Raw genomic sequence first — 25,947 nt, 5'->3', positions numbered from 1 at the left:
TGCTTGGGAGTGATGAGTTTCCACCATGAAAAAAGTGCAAACTAGCAGGTGATTTCTGTTTTCCAGGCTGAGCACAGGACCATGACAGCCTTCATTCTGGCTGTGATCGTTAACAGCTATAACACGGGGCAGGTGAGTGTCACGTCATGTCCCCACCCTTGCAGGGCCTCCCTGTGGATTGCAGAGGCACAGCCCCGAGCTCCAGTATTTGGGGGCCAGCAGAACTGTTCTGAATGTCTGATGAAACAGTGACCTCAGAAGACGGGGTGTTGCAGGATCACACCAACCCAAGGGGCTCCATGGGAGGAGTGGGGTCCGGACCCTTTGTTTAGCCAGGGTGAATTGATATTGGTGGGATTTAAAATGAGGAAAATTGAGGGACTTCCCCAGCGGTCCAGTGGTTAAAAATCTGTGCTTCCACTGCAGGAAGCACAGGTTCGATCCCTGGTCCGGGAACTAAGATCCCACATGCCGTGCAGCACAGCCAGAAAAAAAAAAAAAATGAGGAAAATTGAGGCCATCTTGCAATGTGATTAAGCAACATTTCCCTGAGAAACGCTGGGAGCTGGGGTCCAGCCCGGCACCCCTCCCTCCTCAGTGGTCAGGGTGATGCCGTGTGTTGCCTGCCTTCTCGCAGGAAGCCTGCCTCCAGGGAAACCTGATCGCCATCTGCCTGGAGCAGCTCAACGATCCCCACCCCCTGCTGCGCCAGTGGGTGGCCATCTGCCTGGGCCGGATCTGGCAGAACTTTGACTCGGCCCGGTGGTGCGGGGTGAGGGACAGCGCTCACGAGAAGCTCTGCAGCCTTCTCTCCGACCCCATCCCTGAGGTGAGTCCACACCCATGGCCACTTCAGGCTAACTGAGGTCAAGGTATGCCTGGAGACCACACAGCCAGAGAGGCCCAGCCCCGGCCCCAGACCCCTGCGTCCCCCTCTGTGGGTTCCCTGGTGCCTGGTGTGGTCTCTGATGCCTGCACAGCCTGTCACCTGGCCCCCAGGCGGGGCCGCCACTTACCTCTTGTTTCCCTGCTCCTGCTCGTCTACACGAGTGGAGCTGGGCCAAGAGGACCGTGGACGAGACCGGGCTGCGTCAGGTCGGCTCCAGGGGCCCCGGCTAGAGCCAAACAGCCGGCCGCTGGGTGACTGCCCCCTGTCCCACCTGCAGGTGCGCTGCGCAGCAGTCTTTGCCCTCGGCACATTTGTGGGCAACTCCGCAGAGAGGACGGACCACTCCACCACCATCGACCACAATGTGGCCATGATGCTGGCCCAGCTCATCAACGACGGCAGCCCCGTGGTCCGGAAGGTGCGTGGCCCCTCCCCCAGGCAGCACCGAGCGCCTCCAGGCCGGGCTTCCCTGGCGCCCAGGTTGAGCCATGACCCTGACCCGACCACAGCAGCGAGCACTCAGTCCCCGCCACACCGGTGTGCATCCTGCTGAGAGCAGGCTTTAAATGTTTGTTTAATTCTCTCCAAAACAGTTTCTTCACCAGATACTTGTGTGTTTGCTTCATTTAAAGGCATTTAACAGGCTGCGTCTTCTGGCAGCTTGTATAATAGGCTCCTTCCTGCCTGGGAGCAACACTTACACACATCAGGAGATTCAAAAGAGCAGTAGCCACCCACAGACAGACGGAAAGGTTTGTTTAGTGTATTGCCCTCCCTGCCCCCATGTTTGTCAGCGAATGAATGGAGCAGTTCTTTGCAGTTGAAACTTTTACTTGTCTGTTTCGATGTAAAAGTACCACAGTTTCCGTCCAAGATCTCACACCCCTGTCAAAAGTTGGCCCAGAACGGTCAACCCTCCCCCTCCCCCAGCCAAAAAGGGCCGTGGGGGGGAACCCTAATGTCTGCTGGCCGCATTTTGGGGTGGCCTTGGAGCCCTGCCCTGGGAGCAGAGACTGTTCTAGGACCAGGAGGGCAGCGTCGTTCTGTGTGTGACCTTGAGTCACCTCTCATCACCTAGAGGTGCCGGGCTGCTTCTCGGCATGTCTGAGATCCCTGTGCCAGGGAAGGGAGGTTGGGTTTGTCAGAGGCGGGTGTGGTTTTGAAGGGTATTTGTTTGGAGAGCAGACCCCACTGACTTGGTGGCAGGGACGTTGTCAGAGCAAGTTCACATTAGCCAGGAAGGACTCATTTCATCTTGAGTTCCCTCAGAGGGCCGTGAACCCAGTTGCTAACAGGCCAGGTTATCTAGAGAAATGTTAACAATGTGGAATGATCCTGGAGGTGCCTTTTCACAGCCCTTACTTTTTTATTTTGGGTTCTCATCATTAGCATCTGTCTGAATCTGGCTTCCTTGAGTCAGTCTTCTTTTGCCCGAGTCAAATTGCCTGTATGTGGATGTCAGTGACCAAAGCAGCACATCAGTAGTATCCTGAATTGTCTGTTAAGATTCCTTTTAAAGAAAGGAAAGCTGTGTTTCAGTTCTTTCCCAAAAAAACTTAAAAAGAATGTTAATAAAAATAGAAAGAATGTCCATCTGAGTCTCCAGTATCAGAATGGTCGCTAGGTCATCAGGAACACGGGGACTACCGCCCTCTCGAGCATGTCCCAGGTGCCCTGACGTTCCCAGCCCCAATCCACTAGCTGTCCCTTCCACAGACACTGGGATGCTCGGGTGTAGCCAGGTCATTCCTGTGGGCACTTGATGTTGGCCTTGCCTGGGGTCAGCACGTCCACAGACAGGGGTGCTGAGAAGGGGCCTGCTTCGCTCGCCCAGCACTCGGGCTCAGCTCACATCTGCCTCTGCACACCAGGCTCGGCGCGTGGAGCAGCAGGCATCCTGCCTTTGAGAGGTACAGGGTCCAGGTGGAGAGGCAGGCACAGAACCAGGAATTGTACTGAAGCCCTTGTAAATGAGCAGCACCCCAAAGGCCAGCCCAGGTCAGGGGCTCTGGGCCCATAGGGGGAGGAGGGGAGCTCGTGCCTGGGTTGTGAGGGATGGGTAAGGGACGGGGAGAGCAAGTGAGGCAGGAGCATGTGCAGAGGTCCAGGAGCACAAAAGACCATGGTGTGCCCGGGGCTGCCCATCCTGTGTGCGCTGGAGCGTGGAGCTGGCGGGAGGGCAGTGGGGGAGAGTCTGGGAGTGGGCAGGAGCGCACCTTCTGTAACCGTGTTCTTCTCTCAACACATCTGAGCGTCTGCCACGTCCCAGGTCCTGTGTCAGGCCTCGGGACCATCACTGCCTCCAGGGCTTTTACTCTCTAATGGGGAGATGGACAGCAATGCAGGTCTGTTAAATAAGTCAAGGGGGCTATGTTTGCCATGGAAACATGGGCAACACGGAGGTTCAGGGAGACTGAGGCCCTTGGGTTGGAGAGAGGACCCAGGCTTTAATAGGGTGAGTGACACCAGCTCAGAGGCTGAGCCTTCCTTCTCTTCACGGAATCCTAATGCTGTTGGCAGCTTGCTTTTCCCGTCTTTGTCCAGAGCACGTGGTGACAGTTGTGGCACATGGTGCTCTGAGGAACACAGGCCCAGCCTGCTGGCCCAGGAGACCCAGCGTTAGGGCACCTGAGGGTATGAAACAGGACTCGGCCCTGGGCACTGCACTCCACGAGCTGACCTTAGCTAAGGCTTAAGAAGTCCCAGCTGTAACCAACTGCTGGTGTCTCCAGCTCGTGGCAAAATGAGAAGAGTCAGGGTATTGTGGCAGGGTTTCGTAAAGTCACATGTATTCAATATAAAAAAGATTGCCTTGGGCTTCCCTGGTGGCGCAGTGGTTGAGAGTCCGCCTGCCGATGCAGGGGACACAGGTTCGTGCCCCGGTCCAGGAAGATCCCACGTGCCACAGAGCTGCTGGGCCCGTGAGCCATGGACGCTGAGCCTGCGCGTCCGGAACCTGTGCTCCAGAACGGGAGAGGCCACAACAGTGAGAGGCCCGCGTACCGCAAAAAAAAAAAAAAGATTGCCTCTGTTGACTCCTGAACGATGAAAGCATCCTTTCCTGGGGGAGGCGATAATGACAGAGATGGAAGGTTTTTGCTTGCTGACCTGTTTAAGGAGTTTACTTGATAAAATCAAGAGTCAGTAAATTCATGTCAACCTCCCAAATTATTTTGAACTTGAGCTTGTCCAGGAAGTACACGATCCAGACTGTCCATCCAGTCAGCAAGCTGCCCACACCTCATCAAGAAGGGCCAGGCCAGGGAAGCAGGTTTGTGACCGCCCCCGATCCTGTTGTCACCCCACCGTTCTCAAGGGCTGACCAGTCCAGCCCCGCGACCCTTGTCTGCAGCTTACTTGGTGCCGTCTACCTTAGCAAGGAAAGCGGGACACATTTGAATCCTTTATCTCTAGTTTACATTTATTTATTTAGTAACCGCAGACACAGAGGAGCAGTACCCGGCATCCTCCTCCCTTAACACACATCTGACTCCAGCCAAAACTGATGAACGGTGTCAGAGGGTGTTTCCCCATTGATGCCCAGGACGTCTCAGGTGGAGACGACGGGTCAGGATGAGCTGCCAGGGCTGGGGCGCCTTCTCCCGCAGGCGAGCCCAGAGGGCATCCAGGCGGAGCAGATGTGCTCCCTTCCCCAGAACGCTGCTCTGTCGTCCTGGGAGCTGAGTTTGATCCTCCATGGCCATGGGCCAAAAACAAATGTTAGCCAGTAATTCATTGTTGAAAACGTGGAGTGGGGATGGCCCTGGGGAAAGACCTGGGAACGCGTGTGGTCCAGCCTTCCAGGCGACCACAGAGGAGCATTAGCCGACTCGCCTCGGGCCATGTGTGTGCCCAGGCGTAATGTCCCTGAATCCTGACGACAACTCACCTAAAACATCAAACCATTTGTTAAAAATTATAGTGTATCTGAAGGGAAGAGGCTTCATTCATTCAGCAGATACTTATTAAGCGCTGCCAGTGTGCCAGGCCCTAGGTCACCAGGCCTCCAGAACTTGTACTTGGAGATGGGGCAGACCAGGGTGTGATGTGGCAGGTGGTGACCTGCTCCGAAGGAAGGTCGGGAGTGAAGGTAGAGAGTCGGGAGCCCGGGGCAAGGCATCGGCCTTTCCAGACCGAGGGGGCAGCAGGTGCCAAAGCCCAGAGCGGGAGGCCTGCTTGGTCCGAATGTGAGCAGGCGGCTGGAGTGTGGAGGTGGTGGGACCACTCTGCCGGGAAAGGGAGTGAGGCTGCTGGCTGGAGGGGCTCGAGTCGCCGTGCTGATCTGCTTCCAAGGTCTGAGAATAACTCGAGCCTCATGCCCGGCCTGCGCCCCAGCCAGACATGCCTGCAGACCTCCGAGGGCTGGAGCCCATGGCTGCCGCCCAGCAGGAGGGGCTTGACCCACGGCTGCTTGATGTGGGCCTTGCACTCAGCCTCCTGTCCTCACAGCCGTCCCTGGATCAAACGGTCTGAGACCTGGGAATCTGCTTCAGGTCCAGCTGAGCCCTTTCACCAGTTCAGAGTGAAGGGAAAACCTGTGCTTTTTGAAGACGGCTCAGGCTTCATCTTCGCTGGGAGGGGCCGGCGGGCAGTCCCTCGACAGCCTGTTACTCAGCGCCTGTTAGACTAGAGGACCCACTGGGTGGGCATCCGGATCGCCAGAGAGAGAGATGGGTCAGGATGATTCAAGGGTCTAACTGAAGCCACCAGAGATTTCTGCTCCTGGCACAAGCCGAGGGTCCCCAGCAAGGGCTGAACAGAAAGGGGTGGGCAGCAGGTCCTGGGCAGGTCGAGCTGGGGTTTGGAGAGCACTTGGTGGACACACATGGTCAGTGGTTGGAAGGGCCAGCCTGGAACTCAGAGATGGGACCTGAAAAGTTAGGTTTGGGAGTAAAACCCACACATGTGCTGGGGAGGCCAAGGAGTATGTAAGGCTGAGGTGGGAGAGACCCTCTCAGGAGAGAAGGGGGCGGCTGAAGAGAGGACCCGGGGGCCCCATCCGAGCCCAGCTTATCAGCACCTCGGCACAGCTCTCCTGGCCCTGGGGGTCTGGGGGATTCACGGAACAAGAAGGGGCTCTCAGACCTTGGTCTTCTGCTAAGTATTTTTCTAAAAAGTAAAATAAAGTTGTGGAAACCATTTGAATAGTGATGGGAAAAGTAGTGCAAACCGACATCCAGTTTTATTTCCCGTCACTTTTAGGATCTCCAGGTACTCAGGTCATAGCACCAACTGCCCCAAAAGAGGTAAATTGTATTCTTCTCCTTGCACTGAGGCAACTGGCCTGAAGTCATGTAGAACTTTCCTGTTACCCTTTTGGGGGCTGGAAAGTAATCTATCTTTGAAAATTTCACATTTAGTAGAAGAGCGTGCTACACTGTCCGGGGTATCCTGCCTTAATGCCCAGGGTTCAGGTAGCTCTCCACGGTGTTGACCATGGGAAGCCGTGAGGGCTCTTCCCCATCCCGCTCTGGGGTGTCCTCAGCCTGCATCCCTACAAGGCCCCCCTCTCACACCTAGTGGTCAGCAGTCTCTCTGCCGGGTGTCCGGGGCATCCCTCGGAGGCCCTGATCTTGACCACATGGCTTGTTCAGAGGTTTCTGCTCACGCCGGGGGCTCAAGAGTGCTGCGTTGAGGGCGCAGCCCCTGTCTTGGCGCCGAGTGCTGTCTGTCCCACCGCCCCCCACAGTGGCTCAAGCACTCAGCGCCAACATGTACATCTCACTGCTACTCTGAGTTGTCTCCCAGCCCCAAGTCAGTGTCACTGTCCTTTCTCCTCCCGGCAGGAACTGGTGGTGGCTCTGAGTCACCTTGTCGTTCAATACGAAAGCAATTTCTGCACCGTGGCCCTGCAGTTCATGGAAGAGGAGAAGAACTACCCACTGCCCTCTCCAGCCACCACAGGTACAGCCACCAGGGGTACGGCACTGAGTGGAGCCCATGCAGCTCGCTGGCCCAGGGGACCCTGGTCAGGACTGTCAGCAGGCCCCTCGTTCTGCTAGGTCCTGAGCCCATGTGTCAAGTCAGGGCCACTCAGATATCTGCAATTCCCATCTTCCCAGAATAGAAAGGGCAGGAAAGGGGGCCACACTGACCCTCTGACTGTTTTCTTTCCTTTTTACCCTTTTTGGAAATCAAAGCATGGAAATCTTGGAGGGTACAAAGTGCTGCCATAGGGACTATAGGAAGGCACATTCTCTTTCTTCCCCTGATGAGTCCTCATGTCAGTGTCACGTCAGGCAGCTGCTCGTCTCACATTTGTCCTTTTTACCGAATTTATATTTCATCATCTTGAGCTGCCCCCTCCCTCAGACAGCTGTGTCTTCAGGAAAGAGGGCTTGTGATCAGCCATGAGACCATTGCTGCGTTTAGTACATCGGGGAAGGGAAACGGCTGGCGGGCCTGGGCAGGGTGGGATTGGTGAGTGGGAAGGCGGGGGGCTGAGCCAGGAGGTGGCCATCCTGGTGCTACTCTGGGCAGTGGCCGCAAGCAAGTCCCAGAGCACCTGGTATGGTTCTTGGAGAACCATGTGGGCCTCTGTAGTTGAACTCTCACAAAACGCCAAGCGTGGGTCATGGTCATCTGCTCCCATGCTCCCCTCACCCCAGTCAGGACCTTGTCCAGCTTTGTACCCCAACATACATGTGTCAGAGACCCTGCTGAGCAGAAGGGCCCTGTTGTAGCATCACATCATCCAGGTAAAAGCCACTGTCACCTGCCGTCTGGCCGCCTCCCACCTGAGCCCACCATTAACTCTTCTCTCTCCTTCTCTCCTACCAGAGGGTGGGAGTCTGACCCCCGTGCGGGACAGCCCCTGCACCCCCAGACTGCGCTCCGTGAGCTCCTACGGAAACATCCGCGCCGTCACCACGGCTAGAAGCTTGAACAAATCTTTGCAAAATCTGAGTCTGACAGAAGAATGTAAGACCCCAGAGGCTGGGTGCTCGAGTCGGGTGGTTGTGGGTCATCTTCCGGGACCTTTTATTAGATGTGCCCCTGCCCCCTCCTGCCATCTGCTCGCCTGGGCGTGAGCAGAAGTCGTGGGTCAACCCCCCGGGGTGGCCAGTGATGATCCTGCAGCACCGCTGGGCACAGCCGCTCCTGAGCCCCGCAGCACCCCCCTACCCCGTGCCCAGCAGCCCAGCCCCAGGGGAGGCGGGCGTGGGTGTGCTAACTGACGCTCTGCCCGTGGCGATGCCCCACCAGCCGGCGGCTCGGTGGCCTTCTCCCCTGGGAACCTGAGCACCAGCAGCAGCGCCAGCAGCACCCTGGGCAGCCCCGAGAACGAGGAGTACATCCTGTCCTTTGAGACCATCGACAAGATGCGCCGAGTCAGCTCCTACTCCTCCCTCAACTCCCTCATCGGTGAGTCCCACCCCTCCACGTCTCCACCTGTTCCCTCAGCACCCATGGGTTCCCGCCCAAGTGGACGGTGCTGGGACACGCTCAGTGGGAGAGTAAAGTGAACGGGGTAGGAGGAGGTGAGGAGCGTCTTGCTGTGGCAGCAGGAACCCCCCGCCCTTGGTTGCTGGTCTGATCCAGGCCATCTGGGCGAGCCGGCCTTGTCGCTTGGAAAGGCTGCAGAACTCCCAGTGCTGCAGAGCAGGGGAGTTCTGCCCCCAGGAGACATTTGGTGTGTCACGGCCAGGGCACAAGGGGGCTCCCAGCATCCAGTAGGCAGAGTGGCCTCCAGTGGTGCCCAGGGTCCCCCAGAGAATGCGTGTATGAGGTCCAAGGTCAGAGCCCTGCTCCAGGGGCGCAGACAGCCCTTCCCTTCTCAAGTTCCCTGGCTGGAACCCCCCATCACCCCCATCCAGGGCCCCCTGTGTGCTTTCGCCTTCAGCCAGTCCAGCAGTTTCACACTTGGCTGCCTGGAAATTGAAATTTGAGTGAAGGGTCAGCGTCGTCTCGTGTTCTGCCTTGAGTGGTGAGCCCCTGGTTCTGCTGCTGGGCTCGCTGAGCGGTGGGAATTCACCGCATGTCCTTGCTGCATGACCAACCATATCGACCCTGTGTCACCGGTAACACACATAGGACTCAACCAGACAGCCCCTCTGCGCTTGTTCTTGGCACCCTGGTGCTTTACCAGGCCTCATCTGAGGCTTTACATAATACTAGGAAATGCTGTAGATGCATAAAAACGTAGACTAATGTGACACACCTCCCCGTGTGTGTTTTGTTCCCAACTTAAGGAGTTACAGATAGAGTTAAAGCGCCCAGAGCCCCTCCTGGTTCCCTGCTCAGGATCCCTGCACACTTACTCTCTGGCTGTGGATCCCCATGGACTCGCGCCCTTTCCCAGGGTTTAAATGTCATGTGAATGGCGCCACACATCCTGTGTCCTCACTCTGCCCAGAGGGCTGTGTGTCCACACTGGTCACCTGAGTCTTGTTCACACCCTTTCATGATCTGCTGCAATTCACTTGTCCATTCTCCTGTTACCGGACAGTAGCCTTGCTCTGATTTTTCCTTCTTTTCTCATTTTCTTTTTTCTCTTTTTTTTTTTTTTTTTTTGCGGTACGCGGGCCTCTCACTGTTGTGGCCTCTCCCGTCACGGAGCGCAGGCTCAGCGGCCATGGCTCACGGGCCCAGCCGCTCCGTGGCATGTGGGATCTTCCCGGACCGTGGCACGAACCTGCGTCCCCTGCATCGGCAGGCAGACTCTCAACCACTGCGCCACCAGGGAAGCCCTTTTCTCATTTTTTAAAAAGCGAATTCAGGATTTGGCCCCAGCTCCACCTCCTGCCCTCCCCCTTGTACCTGGCAGTGCTGGGCTCCTGGGTTCCTTGGCTCCTCCCCTTGGCTTCAGGGTTCCGCCTCCAGACACCTCACAGGCTGCTCCTCAGTCCAATCACAGTCCTGCTCCAGAGTCACCTTAAAAGAAGTCTTCCAGGCTCCTCCCACCCCAATCCAGAATAGCCTTCTGCAGTCGCTCTGAGTCTCTCCCTCTCGGTTTGCTTTTGTCCTGAGAACTTTTCCCCAGCAGACTTATGATGCAGGATCTCATTTATTCAGCTCGGTTCTATCTTTGCTCAGGGGGTCAGAGCCACGAGTGCAGGAACTTTGTCCTGTCTCCTGCCACAGACCCCCACACCCCGTGCCTGGTACACAGCAGGCACCCCCATAATGTGCACGGGTGTGGGCCGCAGCAGACACACTGCAGCCTGACACACGTGGGGTCTGACAGCTCCACGTGGAGGGAGATTGACCACAAAGGGCTCTGTTCCAAGGAGGACAAGCTCCCGTGGCCCTGCTCACTCCTGTTCTGGTCAGGCTACCCCGTCTGATGTGAGCGAACCGACTCCTCGTGGTCTTAATTTGTATGTCCCTCGATTATGATGAGGTTGAGCTCACGTGTTCATTGGACTCCTGTGTTCCCACTCCTGCAATCATTTACAGTATTAGTTACCCTCCTATTTCGTTGGTACTATTTTTCATTAACATTCAGTTCTTGGTTGTTTGCTTGTTTCCATGATAATCCCTCTACCTTAGAGCTCACACTCTCTTGGCATCACGTGACAGTATTAGATATTTCTGACTTGCCGTTTTTGTGATCTGAAGGGGGAGGGCAGTCTAAACGTGCTTGCCAGCGGTACCCATGAGCCTCAAGACTGGCCCTCTGTTGGCCCTAGAAAGGACTCAGGACTCTCATTCCACAAGACGAGTCTGTCTGGGGCCCATAAAGGTCTGAATGGACTGTAGAGTCCAGAGCTGGTCACCATGCCCCACCCCCAGCAATATGACCCAGAAAGGGGGATCTTTTTGTCCTTGGCCCTGGATTGGGGATGTAAGGGGTGAAAAATCGGTGTTTCTTTGACGCCACATGAGATTGCAGGGTACAGCCCGCACCTCCCACCCCTGCCGCCTTCCATGTCCTCCAGGGACTTGAGAGCCACATCACTGATTCCTTCCTTCACACAAAACCTGACTCCTGAACATTTTTTTTACTGGAGAAAACTGAATTTCATCTGTATGTGGTTCATATCTTTGAAAACTTCAGTGGGAAAGTTTCACAATGAGCCGGAGCTGGAAGGAGCGTTAAGGAGACAAAGTAGCTGTGCACCTGAGTGCGCGCGTCCACCTGGAAACCGCGGTGCTTACATAAGTGTTTAAAATTCATAACCTACACCGAATCCCATTACTTGCAGCATTCGCCTGTTTAAAGTCAATTTTTTCTTTCATTTCAACTAAAGAACAGCAATCTCTAGCCTCTTTGAATATTGCAAAAGAGGTTTTCAAAACCATGGCAACCTAGGACATCCATTCATTGCCATCTTCTCCCAGAAAACTAGCCCCTCCAAGGCTCCCCCTCCATCCCCACTGTCTCTAAAGCACTCGAGGTCTCACCTGCTGAGCGAGGTGCTGTCCCCTCACAGGGGCAAAACCTGATCACGCATTTCTCCATGTGCCTAAGCATATCTGCCCAATGTCTGTGAATCTGCACTGGGACCCAGCTCTGTCACCACCTTTTGGAATCTTCTTTGATGTCTCCCTCCGCATGTTTCTCACCCACTCAGCCATTTGGCCTGACCTCCATGTGTGTCCCCAGTCAGTTCTTTCCATTTCCGGGCCCCCCACCCCAGGACTTGGCCTTGGCTCTCACACCCCACCACCTGTCCAGAGCAGATCCCCCCAACATCAGCTCTGCACGGACCACTGTCTGGCTGATGCCTTTGCAGAAACTCGTTTCCTGTAAAGTCCAAGCTGTGGCTGACACTCAAGACCTTCCTTCTGAGAGCAGCCTGGCCTTCACCATAGCTCCGCCCACTGTGCCCACCACCCCAGGCTGGCCACTGGCCCCCGAATGAGGCCTGGACACCTCTGCCTTTATCCCACATTCCCGCACCCGCCTCTCCACACAGCAGTGCTCGCCCATTCCTCTCCACGCTGGCATTCTGCGGCGTCTCAGGAGGCCCTCCCTGACCCATCAGACGCCTTCGTGTTGCACACTAAACCTGCGGCATCACATCGGGCCGTGAAGTTGCCATCTTGATCAACAGGTTTGGTAAAGCTGCTATTTCTTGCTCTTGTGTGTAGCAGGCAGCCTCTCCTCCCTCCATCACCTGCCCTTCTGTCCCTCACCTGTCCACCCGTCACCATCCTGCCCCTCATTCCCTCCCTCCCTCCCTCTCTGAGCCTCACCCCATTCCTGATGTCCAGAGGTGGGAGTGCAAAGAGTGGGGAAGGGGGGGCCCTGGTGCTTTTGTCTTACCTTGTCCCCCAGGTGAGACACAGGGGAGCCCCTTGAAAGGGTTGTACAAACACACCTCCCAGTCCAGCCAGGGCTCTGTCCAGTAGGCGAGGGAGGACGTGATTAGGACCCTCCCAGAGGGGCTCAGAGTCAGGGTCACCAAGAGGGGAAATGCAGAAGCCCCAGGCCCTGGGAGCTGATTCCCAGGGAGGCGCCCGGGCCCGCATCATGCAATAGAGCGTCAGGGTTGGTGACCCCTGAGACCCAGGCAACAGGTCACAAGTGACAGCTCCTGCCTCCAGGGGGCTCCACCTTCCTTCTCCAAGCTGCCTTGCCAGCCCCCGGGGACTCTGGGGCCCAGAGTTGACCACAAAGCTCTGAGGAAATTTTCCTGAGTCCAGTGCTATTTAGAAAGTTGTGGCCATTGCTCTGAAAAATAAATTCTAAAACCATTAGTTATGATCTTTTATTACTTTTAGTCTAGACATGAAAATAGGCTCTCAGCGCTTATGGGGACTTCGGCAAGTGCCAGACACGGCACCCTGTCTGAGCTGGCTCAGCCCAGCAGTACCCCCCATCCCCACGGGGGCTACACCCGCGTTCTCGTCGTTCCAGAGGCCCGAGCTCTGTGCTGCACAGATTCAGAACGTTCCGATTTGGAGACAGCAGATGTAAAACCAGGACAGTTCACAGAACAGAGAGGCTGGGGGGTGGTGGCCAGCCCCAGGAGAGCAGTGACGTGGAGACAGCAATTCCAGGTCCCTGTTCTGTGTTTTCACAAGTAAATCGTATACCATTCACTGTGGTCAAGGACACTACAAAAATTAGATTTTTAAAAATTCCCTGTTGAATCACAAGCAGAGTGATATCAAAGTCGAAATCTTCTGCAAGAGAGTCAACAATAGTAATAAAAACTGAGATTTTGTAAAGTGAACAGTACCCCTTCCTCATTGCACAGTGCCACGCTGCACCCCTTCCTCACGTTTATACCAAAGGTGCCTTGATTAAGGCCCTTGTGTGCTCAGATATCTGCCCTGGACCATCACCCTAGTAAGGAGGCCCCTTGGCCCCCACTGTTCCCCCCACTTCCCCACGGACCTGTTACCACGGGTCCGTCATCTGTAGTCAAGCAGATTTACTGTGCCCTTCACAGCCCTCTTGTCACACAGGTCGGCTGCTGCCCTGATCACTCTGAGCTCAGAAACAACGGAGGGGAGAGAATTTTGCCCAGTGGCTGTGGTGACTGTGTGGGGTCTTTGTAGGAACGTCCCATCCGTGGGGCCAGTTCTCCCGTCTGAGTGAGCCACGTCCATGAACGTGCTTTGCCTCGTTCCCCCGTGCGTCATGAATCGGGACCGTCTGCAGAGTGAGTGTGGAGCGGCTTCTCCCACCCTCCTCCTCTGGGGAGACAAGAAATAGCAGTGGCCTGGTGGCCCTTCACCGCAGCAGGTTCCTATGGCAGCCGATCTGCTAGGACAGGAAAGCAGCTTCTAGGAAATTTCCCCGAAGAGATTCCGACTGCCTTGACAAACAGCCCTGAGAATTTGTAAATCTGGGCAGCTGTCATGAGCCATAGCATTTGAGAGTCAAGAGGTTTTTGTTGTGTTTCTACACTGAGTAGGGCAGAGGACAGCAGGGAGGACAGGTGTGTGTTTCCATGTGGACTGTTCCCTAGCTCATGGTCCCCTCTGTGCAAGAGTGCGTCTGCCTGACGTTACTCACCAAACGAAGGTCCAAATTTATACTAGACCCAAGTCCCTGGATGTGCCCTCCTGATTCCTGTGGGCCACGAGCTTTCGAGAGTGACTTTCCTCGCACACAGTAGGTGCTCAAACTGGTGCTGATGCACGCATGCCAAATGAGTACCTGATGGGGCGTTGCTCTGACCATAGAACACTCTTCGCCCTTGGTGGCGGGAGGTGCATTCCAGGCCCCGCCTCTCGGAGGTTGCCCTGTGCAGGCAGCTGTGCTCCTGCAGAATTATTTAGAGGCCGCAGCAGCTGTCAGCTCCTCTTCCCAGAACTAGGGTGGAAGGATAAGGCGACGGGAGTTTTGTGAACGCTCACTGGGAGGTATTTTATGTGTGGTGGTCCCCTGGGGAGTGCGGCCACGCCACATGCGATTGAGGGGTTGGCCTCCTCCAGCTCCATCACCCTGTGAACAGGCAGGCGTGCAGCGGGCAGGCCCTGCAAACGTAGGCACCACAGTCCCTGTGGAAAGGGGGCTGGGACCCTGTCGCCTCCTGTTACAAATGAGAGGGTGTCGGGTGCAGTGAGCTAGGACTTGTCCGTAAGCATCGACGTAGGACACACAAGAGAAGCTGACCTTTACTCTAAACCTTCGTCAAATCCCTCTTCTGTGATTTGAATGTTGTATAAAACCCTTTGAACAATGGTGTCCATCAGGAAACACTGTCCTCCAGTGGCCCTTCTTGTGCTTAAATTCTTCATAATTAGAGGGACTTTGTTAACTAGGGGCTGGCTGGTCAGATGGCATGAGATCACAGCTTGTTCGAAATCCTCTGTTACTCCCTGTCTGTCGTTGAACAAGCACTTGCTTTTCAACAAACCAATTGTCCAGCTTCCCCCAAATAAAAAGGATGCAGTGGTATATGGCGGCCTCCTCATTCGGCCACGTGCATTCAAACTCTTCATCCTTTGGATGCTAGGCCTTGCTGTCCTCCTCTGTAAAGCCTGGGGTGATGCCTGCAGCTAGGACGGTGAGGTTAAATAGGACTGAGCCGCCTTCCCTGGGGGTGGCCTCCCATCCCTCATAAATGTTCCTTCCCTGGGCTTCCCTGGTGGCACAGTGGTTGAGAGTCCGCCTGCCGATGCAGGGGACACGGGTTCATGACCCAGTCTAGGAGGATCCCACATGCCGCGGAGCAGCTGGGTCCGTGAGCCATGGCCACTGAGCCTGCGTGTCCGGAGCCTGTGCTCCGCAACAGGAGAGGCCACAACAGTGAGAGGCCCGCATACCGCAAAAAAAAAAAAAAAAAAAGTTCCTTACCTTTCCTTCGGATCCACGATTTACCCCATCTGTGTTTATGTTCCGTCTCATCTGCCTTGGCACCCAGGCACTCGGCAGGCCCTAATGTGGAGAGCACACTCGGGAGGTGCTGGATGCCTGGGGAGGTCCTGGGGAGCGTGGGCAGAAGACTCAGTGAGTCACCGAGACCAGAGCAGGCCATGAATGCAGAGGGAGGTGTGGACGGGGACTCAGCCAACATTCTCCACTCGGGTGGGCCATGACAGCTCCTAGAAATCTAGGCGTTAAATCCAGTGCTGGATAGTACTCTCCAGGCAGCCAAGGCCTGAAAGGAAGTCCTGCCCTTTTCTAACTTTTCCTTCTAGAAAGATCCAGCCACAGGAGGTGAAATTGTGTGATCAAGCCTGTTCACCACCTGGGATTTCTGAATCTCTGGGCCCCTTATCAGATAACAAAACCGGAGCTTCCTGTAACCCTAGCTCTTCTAAGTGTCCACCCCTGATGCATGGTTAGGTCTTCAGAAGAGGGAGCTACCCCAGAAGCTGCCCCAGCATGCAGCGGCAGCTCCTTGTTGTTAAAACAGCTCCCATTTCTCTTTCCTAGGAGTTTCATTCAATAGTGTTTACACTCAAATTTGGAGAGTCTTGCTACATCTGGCTGCGGATCCCTATCCAGATGTTTCCGATTTGGCTATGAAAGTACTCAACAGCATTGCCTACAAGGTACGTGTGAAGGGCGTTCTTTGTGAAGCTCTCAGGACCCTGGTTTTCAATCATGAATATTCAAGCAGAGAACTCCAGTCATGTTCAGGTCTACGCATGGTTTAGGTTTAGAAACTTTGAACGAGCGTTTTGAATCCAGAGATTCACAATATAGGCTAAATTCCATGTGCATGTAGCTTCAGGTGGGGCATGTGTCACTGCTTCTGCACACCCACATCAGGGCAGCAGAAAATTAGGTAAGGACATCTGTGTGACCCGTAGTGATGTCCTCTCTTTCATTCCTGGCACCAGTAACATACAACTTCTCTTATTCATGACTATTTCTGGCTAAAGGTACCTCTTCAAAGAACCAGCTTTTGGTTTCATTAGTACAATTGACCTCTGAACAACACAGGGGTTAGGGACACCAACCCTGACCCCCCGCAGTCAAAAATCAGCCTTTCCCATTCATGTCTCCACAACCCTGAATTCTGTAGTACTGCAGTGTGTGTTTATTGAAAAACATGTGTATAAGTGGACCCGTGCAGTTCAAACTCACGTTGTCTAAGAGTCAGCTGTGTTTCTCTCTTGTGTTTCATTCTGTGTTTTATTGATACCTGCTTTTATATATATTGCTTCATTTCTTCTGCTTACTCTCAGTTTAATTTGCTCTTCTGATTCTAGTTTCTTAAGATGGAAGCTTAGGTCATTGATTTTAGTCCTTTCTTCTTTAGGGACTGTAAACTCTCCCAGTTCTTTTTGTGAGCTCTGGGAATTATTTGGCCTTTCAGTGGTTCTTTCCCCACCCTCATGGGTTTTCACGCCTCCCCCAAGCAGATTTGAGGGGCCTCCCCTGCAGACCCTGGAAGCCCTATCCTCTCTGCCCTGCAGATTCTAGCCACCTAGGCTTCCATGTCACTCCGATTGGTCCCCTCTGCTAGCTGCACTGCTGAGCTCTGTCTGGATACCCTTCCCCCACCACAGCCGGGTCTGCAGGAAACTGACTGCAGGCCAGGAGCTGGGCAGTGATTCCCCTTCTCTCAGCAGTACCCAGTGCCCAATGTCCGAAAAAAGCTGTTTCTTTTTTTTTTTCTGTTTTCCAGCTGTTTATGGAAGTTGGACAGTTTACATGCAGTTAATCTTTCATGAATGGAACAATAATGAATGCCACAAAGAAGTCATTCGTTATAGCATTTTTAAAGATTTTCATAACTTTTTGATTAAATTTTAGGCTTGCAGACAAGTTACAGGAAAAGTACAGGGAAATATTGTCACGTGTCACAGTTTACCTGGCGTGTCTCTATCCTCATCTGACCCTAACACTAACGAGGGGTCGTCCTCAGGCTGCCACTTGCCTGAAGGTACGTGGCTTACTCATAGCTTCCCTCCTGGTCTGTTATTTTTTTCCAAACTGGTTATCAAGCCCTCCTATTTGCTGCCGCCTCACTGGGGTTGGCCTCCCACGTAGCCCAACCTCCTGCAGCACCTGGCCTCCTGTTGGCACCATATTTATGTGGTGTTCAATTCCCCCACCGACGTTATTCTTCACTGGTGAAGTTCTGTCTTTTCCTGGATGATTGAATCATCTCATTGTCTGTGGCTGCTACTTCAGCTTCTGGTAGCATCACAAGTAGTAATAACACAGCCTCATCGTGTACCCAGTCTTAAACTGTTGTAGCAGTCAGCTTCCTCTTCCTCCTTAAAGAAGCAATGAGGATAATTCAGGAGCACATTCTGGGTTTAACCCCAGCCTCTGGTCACACGTGTGACTCTCTCTGGAAGCAGAGACTCCTAGGTACACAGTGTTCGCTGCACTTCCTGCCTGTGAACACTGCCAGCCTCATGGCTGAAGTGCTAGGCATTACTGTTGGCCAACCCGGGACTATCGGGTAGTTTATTCCACTCTGACCTCCCCTTGCGCCCAGTGAGCCCCTCGCCCACTTTCTTCATCATCCTACTGCATGACTCGCCACAAAGGCACCTGAGTGCTGCTCCATCCTCAGGGAGTATGGAGTCTTCTCAGTGTCTATAGAAAAGAGGCCAGTGAATTAAGTTAACTTTTTCATTCGTAATACAAAACTAAGAAATAGTCTAATCATCTGCTTTTTCAACTAAGAATAAGATTGATTCAAAAATTAAACTTTTCTAAAATATATGTTTGTTACAACATATTAGGGCCTGTGACCAAGGGAGGGAGGAAGTACAGTCTTGGGGAAAGAAACAGAGGAAAAGGAAGGAGGTCCTGGAGAAAGGCACAGCGGACTCGAGCGGGTGTCGTCCTCCTCGTCTGTGAAAATGGAGCCTCCCTGCTCTGCCCGGTCCTGGCCTCACTGATGCGAGTTCCCCTCCCGCGAGGCCGAGGATTGAGGGCACCCAGGCACCCAGGAGAGCGGCTCTCCCAAGTGCCAGCTAATTCATCACAGTCACCACCGTTGCTTTAAGTGAATTCTACCTGGGACTTAGAGTCCAAAAGGAAAGTTTATATTATTTATCTAGGAAGTGTGGTTTACAGAAAAATTACTCTTTAGATAAATAGAGTCATGTGCTTTCATAGGTGTCCATTCTCAGTGCTCCAGCAACCAGAGGCTCTGCCTCATGCTTAGCCCAGAATTAACTGTAGACGATCCTTTGGGGAATTACCTCCTCCCACATGAATCCAGATCTTTGGTATACAGTTAACAGGGACTTTTCTGAAATACTCCATCCCCCAAGAGAGAGCAGCCAAAAGCCTCCGTTGGTATCCTAAACCCTGACTGTGTCGAGATCCAGTTGGGAAACTCGCTGTCCTCATCACCTCTGTAGGGTGTTTTCTCTGCACTGGATCACGCTTTCCTGCATCCCTGTGAGGTGACGTGTTCTAGTGGAAGATCTGCAGAGTAAGAAAGCGCTGGGAGCGGGAGACAGAGGGGGTGTCTTATTGCGGCCCCAGGCTCCCGTTACAGCGACCACCCCCATTAACTGCATGGGGGCGGGGAGCACAGGTGGGGCTGTGTGAGTGTCCCTGCAAATCGTTTCTATGTTTGCACTGGGCTAAGAGGGTACATCTGACCTAGAATCCTACTAACAGGGTGTTTGCCACTCTCTAAAAAGTTGGCTTGTAGCCCTAATTATGACCTCCCACTGCTGCCCTTCCTCTTCTGGACTCAACACTTGTTGGGAAGGGAACTCACCTCAGGCCATCATCAAAGCGTGTCTGCTGGTCCAGTGACTCCAGTGCAGCGTCATGGAGGGAGAATGACAGGGTGTTGACACCGTGAGAACAATGGGCAAGTGTGCTTGCAGTGGATGGGGCTCGCGGTGAGGTCCTGGGGTCTCTCAGACCCACGCTCCATCCTCCTCCATATACAGCCCAAGCCTGACATCCAGCAAGCACACCGGTGTTTCTCCGTTACCCTTTCCTGGCGGTGTGCTCTCTGTGTGAAACGGCGACTGGAACCAGCACAGAAAGGGGCCTTCCTGGAGGGCATCTCCCACAACCTGCTCGCCACCTGCTCCCGGAGCAGCCTCCATCCACACCAATCCCACGGACAGGCGGGTCTGCGTGGCCACCCCCCACTCATGCTCACCACTGCAGCACTGCTGCAGTGAATGTTTGTTGCACAAATAGGAAACGTTAGGCAAAGAAGCTTCATCTAAGCCTGAAACCCTAGGATCGATCACCAGTCATGGGGCCTCCCCAACCAGTGACATGCCCACCTCTCAGGATTTCCAGAACGGATGCAAAACTAGAGCTGTGTGCAGCAGCCGTCAGCGTGAACTGCATTAAAAAATCACGGCTGTCTTCTTTGCCCTCGAGGCTGAGACAGAACAAGCCAGGGCTGTGCCACCTCCACCCCCAGGGAAGAGCAAGGAAGCAGAGTTAGTCACCCCAGGCCCACGCGCTTCTTCCCCTTTGGAGCCTCCTTGGAGGGGAGCAGTCGGGGTGGGGGTCTCAGGGGAGATCAGCACCGTGGGCTCCAGCTCAGGCAGTGGCAGAGCCTCTGTGCTCAGGGAAACTTTGAAAGGTCGTGGATTCAACCGAAGTCTGCATTTCAACCCCAAAGTTTTCTGTCTCTCCTCTGTCTCTCTCTCCCACTGATTTTCTAGAAATTTTGAGGAGACACATATTCGGTTTATAGTTTCTTAGCTTAAATTTCTTTTCTCCTTTTAGACCTCTTAAGGGATCATTTGGCTCTCAGGCTTTGTTGGGGTTGCGTGTGTGTGGAGGCCAAATAACTTAAATAGCAAAGCAAAACAAACACAAACAATACAACTTTTATAATTCAAAAAATAAAAAAGTTTTTATAGGCTGGTTATGATTCAGTTCTTGCTGTTTGCATTTCAAAGTGAAGGATTATCTGGGACACATTGGTATTATGTTGGTGGTTTTGTATTCTGTAATTTTCTACCTGCCAGCTGAATAGAGGTATGGCCTTCCTAACTGCTGAGAGAATAAGCCAGAATTTGAGGGTCTTCTGTAAGTAGCCAGTCCAGGGTTCCCCTGGAGCGTCACCCCATGAAGGTCGAGGCTCCGCCCATCTCGCTGGGTGACACCCAATCTTCGAGAACTGAGCCTGGCACCAGCCACACTTGGGCAAGTGGTGGCCAACAGCCGCCATTCCTGTTCTCTTCCTGCCAGAGTGGTACCCCCTCCACAGCATCAGCCCCTTTCTGGTCCTTTCACCCTGGATGTCCAGATCCAGCAGGCCCATCCAGCTGTCCAGCACTCAGAACAGAGATCCAGGAAAGAACTTGGCGTCAGTGGGTCCACCAGGAGCTACGCAGTGACACCCCTGTTTGCTTATTGTCTCCTCCACCATTTAAAAAAATCACAACAAAGCTGCTTCCCTCCTGACTGCCAGCCCAGGCTGGCACAGACCCTCTGCTGGGTAAAATACCAAACCTGCACGTGATCATGGGAGGAAGTGCACAGACCTGGGTCTTGTCTCCATTCACAAAATGCTGCACCCAAGGTGCTGTTTTGAGCCTGTGCCGAAACATGACAACGAACAACCGAGGCTGAGCCTAGGCGGGCTCCTTCCCAAGTGCCAGCTCTGCCCAGGAAGCTGCTCCCTCCAGGGGAGCTCCTGCCATGAGAGGGAGCCTGGAGAGCCTTCTCCCCAACTTCCAGACCCCCCACTCCTCATTAGTCCCAGTGCAGTTTTGTGACAGCGTTTCGGGGCGGGGGGCGTCCTTGGAGCCTCACTGAACCAGGTGAATACTTTCCAGAAAAGCAACAGAATATCATTTTATCTAGCGGGTGACATTTGCGGGGAAAATTTTAACTGGAACCTTCCATTCCTATGAGATTTCCTCAGCCAAAAGCCTTTTTCTGTGATTTGGAAGCCACTCAAAAGCAGCCACCAACCTGTGCTTGTCTTGTAGCCTCAGGTTGTCACAGTGACCACCCACCTCACTTGTCCCTTTGTTCCTTCAGGCCACAGTGAACGCCCGGCCTCAGCGCATCCTCACCACCTCTTCCCTCACTCAGTCGGCACCCGCCAGCCCCACCAACAAGGGCATCCACATCCACCAGGCGGGGTGAGTGTGGGCAGCTGCCTTCCGGGGTCTGGGGAGGTTCCCAGCACGGCCTCCCCCCGCCTCCCCCTCCCTCTCCAGCCTGCAGGCTCTCTCTCACACCCCGACATCTTCTCATCTGAGCCCCTCCTAGAATCCTTTCCTACCTTTATCTGCACAATTGTGACAGCAAAAGTTGACCTGAACCTGACTCCATTCAGAATTTTATCAGAGAGGGTCCGTGTCTTCCAGTGAGTGACCAGCAGGGTGGAACCCTCCACTTAATCAGTGTTCACAGAGCTGTGCACTGGATCTCAGGGGAGTAGACGTGCCCTGCACCCTCCTGGAGCCTACTCAAAGTCCTGACTGAGTTTGCCTCCGGCTGCATTGGTTTTCAGGGGAAGATGGTTCTTAGAACCTGCAGGCAGAAGCTAGAAGGGGTCATTAATTCAGCATCAGCAGCTCAGGTTTGGAAGTCACGTTGACAAGCCATGCGATTGAGGGTGGTCCGAGCTGGTGACCCTGGGCCCATTCGCAGGATCTGGGAGTGGGCAGTACCAGGGGAAGTTGCTTAGGGTTCGGTTTCAAAGGAGTGTGTTCTGGGTAAAACACAGTGTTTCTTTTTTCCCGACGGCAGAGGCTCCCCGCCAACATCCAGTGCAAGCAGCTCCAGCCTGACCAACGACGTGGCCAAGCAGCCGGTCAGCCGAGACCTGCCTGCAGGCCGGCCAGGCACCACAGGCCCTGTGGCCGTGCAGTACACACCCCACTCCCACCAGTTCCCCCGGACACGGAAGATGTTCGACAAGGGCCCAGACCAGGTACGGATGTGGTTTTAAACACTAACTCTAATGGGCTTGGGTGCTGGGACGTTCGCTCCTGAGAGGAGAGGCACCACCTCGGGCGACGGGGTGCATGTGGCCTCGGCCCGGGTGCAGAAAGCCGTGAGCCACCGACGGCTCTGGGCTCCTGCCCCCACGTCTGGGCAGATACTGCAGGGTGTCCCTCTTCCTCCTGCAGCCCCTTGTTCTGGGTTCACTCTTGGCAGCTTCCATGTAACAAGCAGCACATGGGCTGATTGGCTTTTTCCCTTCTCAGTCAATAGCATTTGTCTCCACTAAACGTGGCAGCTGCTCCACAGAAGCGCTTGTTCTGACAGGTTGTTTGCTTTTTCCATCAACATTCAACTATGCCCCGTAGGTGGGTGTGGTCTCAGCCGCTAAGTTAAACGAGGCCGTTCAGGAGAGGGAGGAATTGGCGTCCTTGTTTGTCAGGGTTGTGAGAACACATAACAGGTGGACACAAAAGCTGGGGCCTCGTGTCTTGTCCAGACTGCTTGCTGCTGTCCCGGCCAAGCACAAACGGTATAGCGAGGGTGTTCTGAATGCGCCAAGGACACGTCTCAGCTCACCAGTGACCGGCAATTTAACAGGAAGGTCACAGCAGCCTGCACCCTGACTTTGGAACTAGATGCAGGTGTTGGGGATGGACAGGTGTCCACACCTGCCACCGGCCCCGCCCACCTGGCTTTGGAGCTGCCTGCTTCCCTCGCCTCGATGGCTGAGGAACAAAAACGGCCACAACGCCAGGTGCCATGTTTAGCCTTCCGGCTGGACCCTACATGGGGCAGCCAGGCAGGAGTGGCTGGACCATGATCCGTGGGTCCTGGCCCAGCAGAGCCGCGAGGTGGCGGCAGGTGGCTGCGGTTCCCCTGTCAGGCGGGAGGTAAGACCTTATTGCTGACCCCATCTGTGGGATTTTCCACCCAGCGTGTCTCCCTGGGTAGCGGGGGCTGCTCTGTGAGGCACTTCTCATGCCTGACCACGTGCAGTGAGGCAAACCCCTGCTCTGCCATCCTGGCCCCCATTGGTTCTGCAGCGGGGAACAAACTGAACCATTGTCCCAGTGAGCAGAGCCACGTGTTTTAAGTTTTAATGCTTAGAAGTCCCAGTTGGCCCAAGCTCTACTGTGCTCTTATCCAGGAGCCAGAGGGTAGGCCAAGGTCCTATGTGTATGACTGGCCTGGTGGGAGTGGCGGCCCTGGGACCAAGCAACAAAGTCCTCGTGGGGCTGCTGACTCAGCACCGATGGCAAGTGTCAGGGACTCTGCAGCCCAGGCCACCTCAGCCAGCCCTGGGGGATGCTCGACCTCTGAGCGCAGACTCAGAGCCCTGTCTGACAGTCGGGGTTCCTTGGGCACCAGGACGCAGAAGTGAGGGGACCACGGAGATATTGCCCTCAGAAGCCTGACCCCTGTGCCTTGGTTCCAGGGATGGACTGTCTCGAGCTCACAAAGAAGTTCGGGGGTGACGTGACTAACTCTGTTTCTGTCTTCTCCTCCCCTCCTCCTTTCCAAATGCCCCGAAGACCACTGACGACCCGGATGATGCTGCCGGGCACAAAAGTTTCATTTCGGCCACAATGCAGACAGGGTTCTGCGACTGGAGCGCGCGGTACTTCGCCCAGCCTGTCATGAAGGTAGTGGTGTGTCAGCAGCTCTCTGGGTTTAAAGCCAGAATCCCCTGGCATGCACTGCCCCCATCTCCTCAGCAAACGCACACAGGACTCCAGAGCCCCGGCCTCAGGCCTGGGCGTCTGAACCCCTCTGCTCTGAGCTCAAGGTCTGATCCTCACTGGTTTGCTCACTGTGACCCTCGGGGGCCACATGCTGTGACTCCTAGCAGCCCAGGTGCAGTTGCGCAGGCCCTGCCCTGAGCCGTGGCCCGGGGCAGGTGCTGGCTGCACAGGGCCCTGCTGTGCCCACTGGCCTCCTGTCCCACCGAGGGTGGCTGTTGAGGGGACGCCAGATTGCTGTCATGGTAGCTGGTATTAACAGGTAAAAAACAGTAAAAGAAACAGACCTCACTTACCTGCCTTTTCCGAGCTTGCCAGTATAAAATGTGCCATTTTGTCTTGATTAGCAAGGTCATCCAGGTGGTCCCCAGGCCACACTTGGGCCGCTTCTGGCTTTGGGGACTGTTGGACTAAGCTAGCTGACTGCGGTAATCTGGCTTATTCCAGGACACTGCCTTCCAGGTTTGATGACGTGACGTGTGTCCTCTTGCTACAGACTCAGGCCACACATTCAGGGTGCCAGGGTGAGACAGGGCAGTGCTGTCAGAGCTGAATCTTCGTGCCCGTCTTTCTGCAGGGAGTGCTGCAGGGGTTCATTTTAGACTTGCTGATCTAAAGCACGTTCTTACAAAATCACCTTCCTCTTCCCTCATAGGTAATGGAAAATTGAAAACTGCAGTTTATTCTCACTTGTATATCAAGCTACATAACCAAGTAATTTCCAGGCAGAGTATTTGGACTCTATTACAACTTTTCTCTGGCCTTCCTGTTTCCCTGTAGTGATACTGATTTTTGTCAGTTACAACACAGAATAACGGTTGTCAGTGCCTGAGGCAGGTGATAGAGTTCTCATTTATCAAGCCCCGTTGCTAAAAAGAAGCACCCTCTCAGTAGCGAAAACTAGGATCCACGGAAATGTCCAACAGGAGGGGAATGGTTAAAAAAGGATGAAGTATTTGATACGATATTATTGGAGCTATTAAAAAATAAAGCTTTGAAATTAGTAACATAAGAAAATGCTCATGATAAAATTTTTTTAAAAGGGAAAAAAAAGCAGGACGTAAACTGGCCACAGGATGGCCATACTTTCTACACTTAGCACGAAGTACCTTTATAATCAGGAAAAAAATATATTAAAGAAATGACCCCGGGACTTTCCTGGTGGCGCAGTGGTTAAGAATTTGCCTGCCAATGCAGGGGACAAGGGTTCGAGCCCTGGTCTGGGAAGATCCCACATGCTGCAGAGCAACTAAGCCCGTGCGCCACAACTGCTGAGCCTGCGTGCCACAACTACTGAAGCCCGTGCGCCTAGAGTCCGTGCTCCTCAACAAGAGAAGCCACCACCATGAGAAGCCCATGCACCGCAACGAAGAGTAGCCCCCACTCGCTGCAACTAGAGAAAGCCCACATGCAGAAACGAAGACCCAACACAGCCAAAAATAAATTTTTAAAAATAATAAAAAATAAAGAAATGACCCCAAGAGATCATTGAGGCCTGTTACAGTCAACCAAGTGTGTTGTCCACGCCAGGGTCGGCCTGCTCCTGCTGACCTGTCCGCCTGCAGACAGGACATCTCGGGCTCCTCTGGCTAAGGAAGGAGGGAGTAGGCAAACACCAGAATTTGTCCCAGGAGACAGTTCATCACTGGTGCTGTAGGTAGCGAGTTGTCCTTTAGATCTGTGGTACATACCATCTGCTTGAAAGTTAAGGGGGTTTAGTCTAATAGTAATGGAAGTTCAGTTTCGTTGATACAGTCTCCTGCTTAAGGCAAGTGCGGTCAAGTGACTTGGACTCTAGGTGGTTGGTCTGCCATCTCACTGAAACGGCAGTGACTGTAATTCTCGGAAGCTACTTGGTGGGGTGCTGAGTGGCTGTCCTTGAAGTCTCCAGGGATGCCTGTTCTCAGTCATCTACCTGTGGGGAGAAGTGGCATAGGTAATCCAAAACATGTTTCTCTTAAACTTAGAAATGAACTTGACTTTTCCCTAAGAATTTGCTTTCCTTTCCTCAGCACCGGGTACTCAGACTCAGAGTGCAGGTGCCCTCCAGCAGCGCACGTCAGCTGACCGCGGGGGGAGGCTCCGCAGGCGAGGGCTGCGGTTTGTGG

General features: G+C 54.1%; 1 protein-coding gene across 4 annotated transcripts in view; it reads left to right on the top strand.

Annotated features, from left to right (window-relative positions):
- The window catches only part of RPTOR (regulatory associated protein of MTOR complex 1), a 347,492-nt gene that overhangs the window by 295,722 nt on the left and 25,823 nt on the right, over positions 1–25,947 (top strand). For 2 of the 4 annotated variants that reach the window (XM_060133269.1, XM_060133267.1), the window contains exons 15-24: positions 67–132; positions 638–829; positions 1,167–1,307; positions 6,676–6,793; positions 7,670–7,810; positions 8,096–8,254; positions 15,672–15,790; positions 21,186–21,289; positions 21,903–22,086; positions 23,633–23,743. In XM_060133269.1, coding sequence (XP_059989252.1) covers positions 67–132; positions 638–829; positions 1,167–1,307; positions 6,676–6,793; positions 7,670–7,810; positions 8,096–8,254; positions 15,672–15,790; positions 21,186–21,289; positions 21,903–22,086; positions 23,633–23,743 — 1,335 coding nt within the window. Of the gene's footprint in view, positions 1–66; positions 133–637; positions 830–1,166; positions 1,308–6,675; positions 6,794–7,669; positions 7,811–8,095; positions 8,255–15,671; positions 15,791–21,185; positions 21,290–21,902; positions 22,087–23,632; positions 23,747–25,947 lie in introns of all 4 variants that reach the window. The other 2 variants (XM_060133268.1, XM_060133266.1) reach the window with 1 other exon arrangement.

The sequence above is a fragment of the Lagenorhynchus albirostris genome, chromosome 20 (genome assembly GCF_949774975.1).
Source record: "Lagenorhynchus albirostris chromosome 20, mLagAlb1.1, whole genome shotgun sequence".
Taxonomy (NCBI): domain Eukaryota; kingdom Metazoa; phylum Chordata; class Mammalia; order Artiodactyla; family Delphinidae; genus Lagenorhynchus; species Lagenorhynchus albirostris.
Note: the sequence above shows the minus strand (reverse complement) of the source record. Positions and strands in the feature narration are given on the sequence as shown.